The sequence below is a fragment of the Monoraphidium neglectum genome (genome assembly GCF_000611645.1).
Source record: "Monoraphidium neglectum strain SAG 48.87 unplaced genomic scaffold scaffold00117, whole genome shotgun sequence".
In the NCBI taxonomy this organism is placed as follows: Eukaryota; Viridiplantae; Chlorophyta; class Chlorophyceae; order Sphaeropleales; family Selenastraceae; genus Monoraphidium; species Monoraphidium neglectum.
In genome coordinates, this window is record NW_014013511.1 from 32,166 (window position 1) to 41,514 (window position 9,349).

Below are 9,349 nucleotides of genomic sequence, written 5' to 3' on the forward strand. Positions count from 1 at the left end.
CGCGAGGATAAGGCCTGGAGGTTTGGGATGAGACGGGGCCTGAACAGGGGTTCCACCAAGGCATGTTGTTGATCACTGCAATGCTGTAGGACATTGTGGATTTGTGAAGCTGAGTCCTGCCACTGCCATGGCTTGCCTCCCCTGGGCTTGTACAGTCGGCACTGTGTTTGTTGACCAGGCCTACTGGCAGAGCGCCATCGCCGCCAAGCCCTCTGCAACGTACAAGGGCTACCTGCTGGGCGGCCTGTGCTGGTTTGCCGTGCCCTTCTCCATGGCAACTGCCATGGGCCTGGGCGCTCGCGCCATGAACCTGCCCATCACCATCACCGAGTCCAACAAGGGGCTGGTGCCCCCGGCTGTCGCCACCATGCTGCTTGGGGCCGGCGGTGCCTTCCTCATGGTGTTCCAGCTGTGGATGGCCGTGACCGCCTCTGGCTCTGCTGAGCAGATCGCTGTGTCCTCCCTCATCTCGTACGATGTTTACCGGTGAGTCTCATCAGCCGGTGTGCCGGGGGTGGCTGTGAGGAAAACCCTGGCACCTGAGAGGGTTGACTAGGGCCGTCCACGCAATTCCACCTAAACCACCAATGCGATGTCCCTTACTGGTGCAAGTCACGGCCAGTAGTGTTGGGTGCTCACCACCAAAAACCACTGGATGCCCCCAACTCACTCATAACCTCGTGCCCCCTTCGCATCCTCCCCTGTCACTCCCATATCAGCACCTACATCAACCCCAAGGCCACGGGCAAGCAGATGATCCTTGCTGCTCGCTGCGTCGTCATTGCCTACGGCATTTTGTCCGGCGTGCTGGCCATCGTGCTGCTCAAGATCGGTCTCAGCCTTGGCTGGGTGTACCTCTTCATGGGCGTGTGTGTCGGCTCGGCGGTGGTTCCCATCGCCTTTTCCATCACCTGGGCCAAGTGCTCGGCTGTGGGCGCTGTATCCGGTGCCGTGGGTGGTCTGATTGGCTCCGTCATCACCTGGGTGTGCACTGCCAAGGGCCTGACCGGCGAGGTGACCATTGACACCCTGGGCGGTGATTACCCCATGCTTGCGGGCAACCTGGTGGCCATTCTGCTGTCAGGCCTCATCTGCACCGTGGTGAGCCTCATCAAGCCCCAGAACTTCGACTGGGCCAACCTGGCTGAGATCCCCCTGGTGGAGGAGGACCCCAACGCCTACCTGTCCGACGGCAACGACTCTCCTGAGGCCCTCACCAAGGCCCTCAAGTGGACCTGGCTCACCGGTGGCGGCCTCTCCATCCTGCTTGTCATCCTCTGGCCGGTGCTGGCCCTGCCTGCTGGCGTGTTCAACAAGTGAGTGACAATCATGTATGGGGTGATTCGGGGCTGGTTTGTGAGTTGTCGGCAACATGATATTGAGTTTAGTGTTGAGTAGGAACATCCGTGAAACAGCTGCACTGCACTTGTTGTTCACCAATGCTTACCATGACGCCGCTATTAGAGCATCTTCTCCACAAGCCACTGACTTGGGGCCCACCAGAAAGCATTATTCATGCTCCCAGCTGTCCAACCAAACCTGTCACCGTGCCTTCATCTCTGCCTCAGGGCCTACTTCCACATGTGGGTCATCATCGCTCTCATCTGGGGCCTCGCGGCCTCTTTCGTGTGCATCTGCTTCCCCATTTGGGAGAGCCGCGTGCACATTGGCAAGATCATGACTCAGCTGTTGTCGTGCTCGCCTTCGGAGAGCAACCAGGAGGCTTTTACCGACACAGTCAAGAAGGTGCGTGGCGCAGACGCTGCTGCTGAGGTGGACCAGACCTCCGTCAAGGCTGTGCCTGAAATGACCAAGTGATCTGCAACAGCGGTGCCAGGTGCAGTGTCGTGTGGGAAACTGCTGATCAACATTTTCTCCCAGCCTGTGTGGGGCACTCTGGCTGTGTACGGCCTCTCGCGGGGTCAGGACGAGAAGGGCAAGTGTGGGGCCGGAGCACAGCTTGGGCTCATGCCCATTTATGGCCGAGGTCACCCACATGCTCTCGCAAACAAACACGCGCATTCTACCTTTGTAAGCACACAAACGTGAGGGCCCTCCTGGAGGTGGACATGCCAAGCAGTCACACGCTTGGCAGGAATTCCCATTTTCTATTCAAACCTACCAAACTCTGCGCGACAAGACTGCTGCGTATACGATTCTTATGTTTCGTCTGTTTCGCACCTTGCACATGTGCGTATTACGCGCTGACAGTTCTTGGCAGCTGCTTTTGACTGTGCATCATGCGCTGACTTGCTGCTCACATTTGTGCAGTTCCTACTGGTTTGAGGGCACTTTCCCCTCTTTGACCAGCGTTTGTAAAATTATCAACAGGGACAGACTGATGAATGGAGTTGAAACCCGGGTGGCCTACAATCACAAAGCTGCTGCATAGTTGGTACGTGCGGCGGCCCCAAAAGGCCATCACCCATGTACGCAGCGTCTTAAGCGAAGCACTAGTTGCACACTGTGCCCTGCAGCCTTTGGGACAGCAATGAACACCAGCTTGGCACCATTTGTGCTGATGCACAGCAGAGAAAAAGAACCACTGTGATAAGAAATGACACGCAATTGAGCTGCTGCTGCTTGGATGGCGCAGTGGAGCAAGCCAGATGCTTGCCAGGACCCGTCGCACGCATGCACAATCCGTGATACGTGACTAGAGCTGCTGCGGCTCAAAACATGCCCGCTCTGTTCTTGGCTGCAACCTCATCTGCAGATTCCAGCAAGCAACAGTCCCACACCTTGTGGCTCCAAGCAGCTTCACACTGGGCACCGAGGCAACCAAATTCTCATTGGTTGGCCCTTCACGGTGAATGGCCAGTGCCATCTGAAAGACTTATGTGTTTGGCTTGGTTGGCTGTGGTACAGCCATGGTACGCGCATCCACATCTATATTGTGCATGCAACAAAATGCTGCGGCTGCGTTCCTGATCTGATGCCGTCTGCACGATTATGCATGAATGGTGATGTTTGTGCTGTTTTGAGGTGAAACGGCTGCGCTCCTTTCACAGCTCGTTGTTGCTGCTGCAACTCGTACTCTGTGATGGGCATGCGGCTCGACCATCAGGAGGCAGATATGGGGTGAAGCCGCCCTGCTGCTCTCGTTGCAGCCGGAGCATCCACACCAGCAGTTCAAGAAGGGCGGCCCTATGGCAGGCCTGCCACAGCTGCGCCGGCATGCCTTGACCTGCACTTCACCAGGCCGTACGCTTGTGGTGTAATCGCCACGTCACTATCACCGGCTGATGTATGCCCGTACTCGCGTTTTTGGGAGGCATCTATCCTGCTCAACATGGTGGGCTGCAGGACAGCGTCACGCACAGCACGTTTGCACTGCAGTTAAGCTAGCTCTATCTGTACAGTATAGTCGCAGGATCAGGGTAGGTTTGGTCGCCACACACAACTGTGGCACAACATTTAAGGGTGTTCACCGCTCCTGCCTGCAGCCGCCCCCAGACAGCACTGCAGCTGACAGGCAGTCGTGCATGCCCCCACCTCAACTTGCTGACCATATGAGCTGTAGTTGCTTGCCAGTGACGCACGCGTGCTGCTCCTCCAACCTGTCCTCGTGCACTGTTGCATTGTGGAGCCAGCGTTGCTGCTGCCAAAGTTTAGGGTTTAGGGTTTAGGGTTTACTCCTGCCACTCCACTGGTGACACACACAAGCATACCAAAAGCCCCTCACCAAGCTGGACACAATACATTGCAATGTGCAGCATGCGGCACCACATGCAGCCTGTGCGGTGTGGGCTTGAGGGCGAGCACGTCAGCATCAGCGATTTGGCACGGTGGGCACTATGATGCAGCAAAGCAAATGCACAACCGCAGCTCTGTTGGCACGACGAAGGGGCATTGGCTTCTGGATTCGTCAGGTGAGTGGAAGCGTGGCAGCTGCGACGCCAGGACAATCGATCACATGTTATAGAGGTGGTGTTTAGTATTGTGATATGTCTGTGCTGCTGGGCTGTCGTGCACACTGGGCGCCTGTGTGCAATGGGCTCCGGGCGGGCTGGCAGCCCAGACAGATGCAGGCGGTTTTGTTCAATACACCACCTGCAACCAAGGCCGTTTGAGCTTCTTCTGCTGCACGCAAGCCCGTGTGCACACCACAGCTCTAAGCCTTCAGCCACCGTGGGCTAGGGTGCCGTGATGACATAATCATCCGTGCCTACAGCAGCCAGCAGGCGCGCGGGCGCAGCGCGGGGGATAGCAGAGGGATGTCAGCAAAATAGCCATTGCGCCACATGGGTGCACTTACGGCTACTGTAAACGGATCCGCCTCGAATGCTCTTGAATATGTGTACCGTACTTCAACCCCTGTTACCCATCTCCCCCTGAAAGCACTGACGCAACGACCTTTTCTTGGCCGTGGCTTGCGTGCCCGAACTGTCAGCCAAACCCCCGACGCACAGCATTACAGATATCAAGCAGCCGCACCATTGCCGATGAAGACTCGCAATACTCACCTTCACCTACCGACATACTTGAGTGTGCGTCCACGTCATCATCATGCATCGCTGGGTTGGGCAGCTGCTGGGTGTCTGGTCGGCCGCACATGACTCGCAATACAGATCTTCACCCACCGGCACGCTTTAGAGTGCGTCCGTGTCAGCATCTACACATCACAGTTCGCAGCTGGTCGGCCTGCATGATCTCACGGCGCCGGTAGGGCTTTCCACCGACTGTCTTTCCAGATCAAGCAACGACGGCATTGAAATGGAAGAGATCGCCGAAGCAGCCGCAACAGGCAGCGGTCCAAGCGCAGAGCCATCTCAGCAGCGAATCAAGCGCTACAGACGCAATGAAGATGAAAATGATGAGGACAAAAGCGCCGGGCTGTTTGCAGCGGCAGCGGTTGATGAGGATGTCGATGATGGGTGAGCGCCACGCCTGCGCTGGCGCTGCTCCGCTTCGCCGCCTGCACGAAGCATCCAGAGCTGCAACATGTGTGCTGTCACCACAGTTTCGAGGAGTACGTGCCCGTCAAGAAGCGGCGAGCGATGGAGGAGGCCAAGCTGCGGCAGCTGAGAGGGGTGCGTTCGCAGGGACGCGCTTGCAGCAGCTAATTGGTTGCTCGCAGACTTGCACGCCTCCTGCAACCGCGCCCATGCGCCCGACTGACTCCTGTAGCCAATCACACCCTCGTGCGGCGCGAACAACCCTTGCCCGCCGCCGATGCGTTCAGGGTACCGCTCGCACAGACGTGCTGTCTGGCGACGACGAGGGTGGTGATGGCAGCCGACCGCTGAGTGCTGCAGCGCAGCGCGCGAGAGAGAGCCTGCTGGTTTCAACAGCGCGCGCGCGCGCAGCCGCACCCGAGAAGACCGAGGAGGAGAAGGTGATTGCTGAGGAGCAGGACATAATGCGGAACCTGATGCAGAAGCAGGCGCTCAAGGCAGTACAGGAGCTGGCGCAGGGCGTCACCTACACCAAGAGCATGCAAACAGGCTGGAAGGCGCCGCTCGGGGCCCGGCGCATGAGCCACAGGCGGCAGCAGGTGCGGTTGGTTTTTGCCGCGGATGTTGGCAGCTGGAGTGCGGGTGCTTGGGCAGGCATAGCAATGGCGTCCCTTGCATGAGGGACGGTGGGGCTGACTTCACAGGCGGTGTTGCCTTAAGTGGCCGCAGACGCATCACCCACAGCAGGCAGCATTTGCAAATCCTGGCAATTTGGGGATGCCTTATCGCACATTCATTTGCCAGCCCGCACTGCCTATTGCCGCACCCGACACCCTTTCTTCCCACCCGCTTGCGCAGCAAATTCGCGACACGTTTCATATCGCCGTTGACGGCCACAACGTGCCGCCTCCCCTGACGAGCTTCAAGGACATGAAGCTGCCGCCTCCGATCCTGCACCACCTGGAGACCAAGGGCATTAAGAAGCCCACACCAATCCAGATACAGGCCATGCCCGCAGCCCTGTCCGGTCGCGACATCATCGGCATCGCCTTCACGGGGTCGGGTGCGGGGCTGTTGCATGCAGGGTTTTGGGGCACAGGGGGATGGCCAGCAGTGATCATTGTTGGGAGTACAGGGATGCTTGCTGCACAAATCAATGCAGTATTTCATGTCTGGTCTTCAGCATTTACCTTCCTCTTGGTCACAAGCATGCAATTATGCGCCCCCAGATCAGGGTCACATGCTGTGCGCCTCACTTGCTCCCCATCACTCCAGGCAAGACGCTTGTGTTCAGCGTTCCCATGCTGATGATCGCGCTGCAAGAGGAGATGAGGCTGCCGCTGGTGCAGGGGGAGGGCCCTGTGGTGAGTCCTGCACATTTTGGTCGGACACGGCACGCCCTCCCAGCTGCATTTAGCGACCGGTCAAATTTCAACGTTGCTTCCATCCCGATCATACCTCCGAGTGGCTTGCAGCTGCAGAGTCCACCGTCCAGCTGTAGAGGTTTGTTCTGGTGCCGCCAGCCCCTATCATCACTGTCCCAACCCCCTTGAATCGCCTCAGGGGCTGATCATCTGCCCGAGCCGCGAGCTGGCGAGCCAGACGCACGAGATCATCGTCAACTACACCACCGTGCTGGCCCAGGGCGGCTTCCCTGAGCTTCGTACCATGCTGTGCATTGGTGGCATCGACATGCGGCAGCAGACGGACATCCTCAAGCGCGGGGTGCACATGGTGGTGGCCACACCGGGGCGCCTCAAGGACTTCCTGCACAAGAAGAGGATGAACCTGGACATCTGCAGGTGTGTCGGCGGGCTGGTTGTGTTGGGACAGGTGTTTGGGGGACGTAAGGTGGTCCTAGATGTCATGCTCAGCAATAGGTCAGGCCTGCAAAAGGTGGTTGTCGTTGTGCTGAGAGGAGGTGCAGGGGCTTCTTTGGGAATGATTAAGCCACAACAACTTATGCCACCTGGGATTAGGAACGCTTTCATCCACAGCGCTGTCCGCCGCGTTCTCATGCTGATGTTGAAGTTGATGTCCTGCCCTGCCCTGTCCTGCCCTGCCTGGGCCCTGCCGCCAGGTACCTGTGCCTTGATGAGGCGGACAGGATGGTGGATCTCGGCTTTGAGGAGGAGGTGAGATAACGGGGTGGATCAAACTGGTTGGTTGGGTAGATTTTGTGGCTTTGTGGCCCTACGCTGCAGCGGTGTGATGGTGCAAATATATCAAATGCTTGTGTTCCTGGGATCAAGCTGTGCCCATCATGATTGTTGTTTTGTTCTTGCATGCTGGACTGACCACATGATGTTGCAACCCCTCTTGTGGCACCCACCCTTTGCCTTGGGCCTCTCCCTCTCTCCTCTGCTGTTATGTAGATGCGAGACATCCTGTCATTCTTCAAGTACCAGCGCCAGACGCTGATGTTCAGCGCCACCATGCCTCAGAAGATCAAATCCTTTGCAGAGAGCGCCCTGGTGGACCCCATTGAGGTCAACGTCGGCCGCGCGGGTGAGGGGGAGGGGGAGATACCTTCTCCAACAGTGCGACGGGGTGTGGCTAGCGCTGACGCAGGGAAAGGGTGTTGGCCTGTCATGCATCCTGTCACATGCTTTCAAGCGCTTGGATTTGGCACGGGCCCTGTCATGCTCAAGGGGACAACCCACCAGCGGGCAACCACCCTGCTGACGTATCGTGCGCCTCTGTTGCCCCTCCGCCTTCTCGCCTCCCCTTCGTACCTCTCCCAACTCGCTCTGTTTACAGGTGCGACTAACTTGGACATCATCCAGGAGGTGGAGTATGTGAAGGAGGAGGACAAGCTGGAGTACCTGCTGGACTGCCTGCAAAAGACTGCTCCACCTGTCCTCATTTTTGCGGAAAACAAGAAAGACGTGGACGCTATACACGAGTTCCTGCTTCTGCAGGTGGGAAGTTGCAATACACAGCGGAACATGCGCGTTCATCATGGGTTGCTGGGTGGTGATTGAGTAGTAATCAGCCTAGGATTCAGTACCATTGCTGGTATAATGGCCATGTTGAGTGCCTGTCCAGGATGCCAGCCGCTGGCGCGCCATACATCACATCTTGCGCGCCATCAGCACGTGGCCCCCAACTGTTCCAGGCGGTCATGTGCCTGCCTCACTATGGCCCCCCTTCCACAACCCCAATACGCCATCTGTCTTGGAAGGGTGTCGACGTGGTGGCAGTGCATGGTGACAAGGACCAGGAGGAGCGTCTGGCAGCGATCAGCGGCTTCAAAGGCGGCCAGAAGGACGTGCTGGTGGCTACTGACGTCGCATCCAAGGGGCTGGACTTCCCTGGTGTGCAGCATGTCATCAATTACGACATGCCAGACGAGATTGAAAACTACGTGCACAGGTAGAGAGCAGGCAGCTTGTCGGCAACAATTATGCCAAGTTGATGTGCTGCCAAGTTTGCTTTAGACCATCCCTACAATTGGTTTGCCGCATGAATAACTCCATGTGCTTGATATGTCCGACCCTCCTTTGCACAGGATCGGGCGCACAGGGCGCAGCGGCAAGACAGGAGTGGCCACCACATTTGTCAACACGCGCCAGTGTGAGGAGTCAATCCTGCTGGACCTGAAGCACCTGCTCCGGGAAGCCAAGCAGCGTGTGCCGCAGTTCCTGCTGGTGCGGCACGGTTGAGACAAGGGGTGCAGTGCTGGCAAAGGAGGGGTCTGGTACAATGTCGTCTGCGTTGTGCACTCAACAAACCGCTTTTGCAGCTTGCGAGGAGCATGATGCAGGCCGCACATCTGCCCCCCAATAGTCTTATGGAAGGCCCTTTGCCAGGCTGGTCAACCTGATCACATTCTTTGTTCCCTCACGCACACCTCATTTTTCCCGTTAGGCACTTGATGACCCAATGGAGGAGATGGAGAAGCTGGCCGCTGCTGCTGGCAATGTCAAGGGCTGCGCGTATTGTGGCGGCTTGGGCCACCGCATCGGTGATTGCCCGAAGCTGCGCGGGGAGGCCAAGGAGCAGTCCAAGACCAAGAAGGATTACTTCGGCTCTAATGGGTGGGTGGGGTTGGGGCACATATGCATATTTGTGAAGCTAGTTTGAGCTTACATCGCAACGCCAAATGTGAATCATGACACCCCACCACCACCACCTCATAAACAACTGATTTTTTTCTGCCTATGCCTCAAGTTGCGTTGTCTCCATACCACTCGCCTTTTTCTTGCATCAACCACAGGTTTGGAGGAGAGATGTAGCGGCAAACGGTCTCAGGCGCGGCAAACGGCCGCAGACACGGTAATCGGCGAGCAGGCCGTTCGTCGTCCTCTGCGCGCCCCTGTGGCTGCCACGCAGGATGAAGGGCCAATGGGGCCGGCAGCCGACAAAATCTTCCGTGGCGAGTTGCATCTGCCTTCACTCATGTTTCTCAAGTCCTTTGATAAGGCGATTGGTTGGCCTGTTTTGACCAC

At 57.5% G+C, this 9,349-nt stretch overlaps 2 protein-coding genes across 2 annotated transcripts in view; both read left to right on the forward strand.

Annotated features, from left to right (window-relative positions):
- MNEG_1220 (putative urea active transporter 1) overlaps positions 1-1,818 on the forward strand; it is a gene marked incomplete at both ends in the record, with an annotated part of 4,079 nt that extends 2,261 nt beyond the window's left edge. Inside the window, 3 exons of the mRNA XM_014050302.1 lie at positions 156-486; positions 720-1,316; positions 1,569-1,818. Coding sequence (XP_013905756.1) covers positions 156-486; positions 720-1,316; positions 1,569-1,818 — 1,178 coding nt within the window. The remainder of the gene's footprint in view (positions 1-155; positions 487-719; positions 1,317-1,568) is intronic.
- Positions 1,819-4,716: 2,898 nt separating this feature from the next.
- On the forward strand, positions 4,717-9,136 carry MNEG_1221 (ATP-dependent RNA helicase DDX41; the record flags this gene model as incomplete). Its single annotated transcript, XM_014050303.1, has 13 exons — positions 4,717-4,877; positions 4,964-5,033; positions 5,186-5,497; positions 5,757-5,961; positions 6,174-6,262; positions 6,462-6,700; positions 6,979-7,033; positions 7,274-7,406; positions 7,659-7,819; positions 8,083-8,273; positions 8,410-8,548; positions 8,769-8,938; positions 9,118-9,136. 13 exons carry the CDS (start codon positions 4,717-4,719, stop codon positions 9,134-9,136), a joined length of 1,944 nt encoding a protein of 647 aa, XP_013905757.1.
- Between the last annotated feature and the right edge of the window lie 213 nt (positions 9,137-9,349).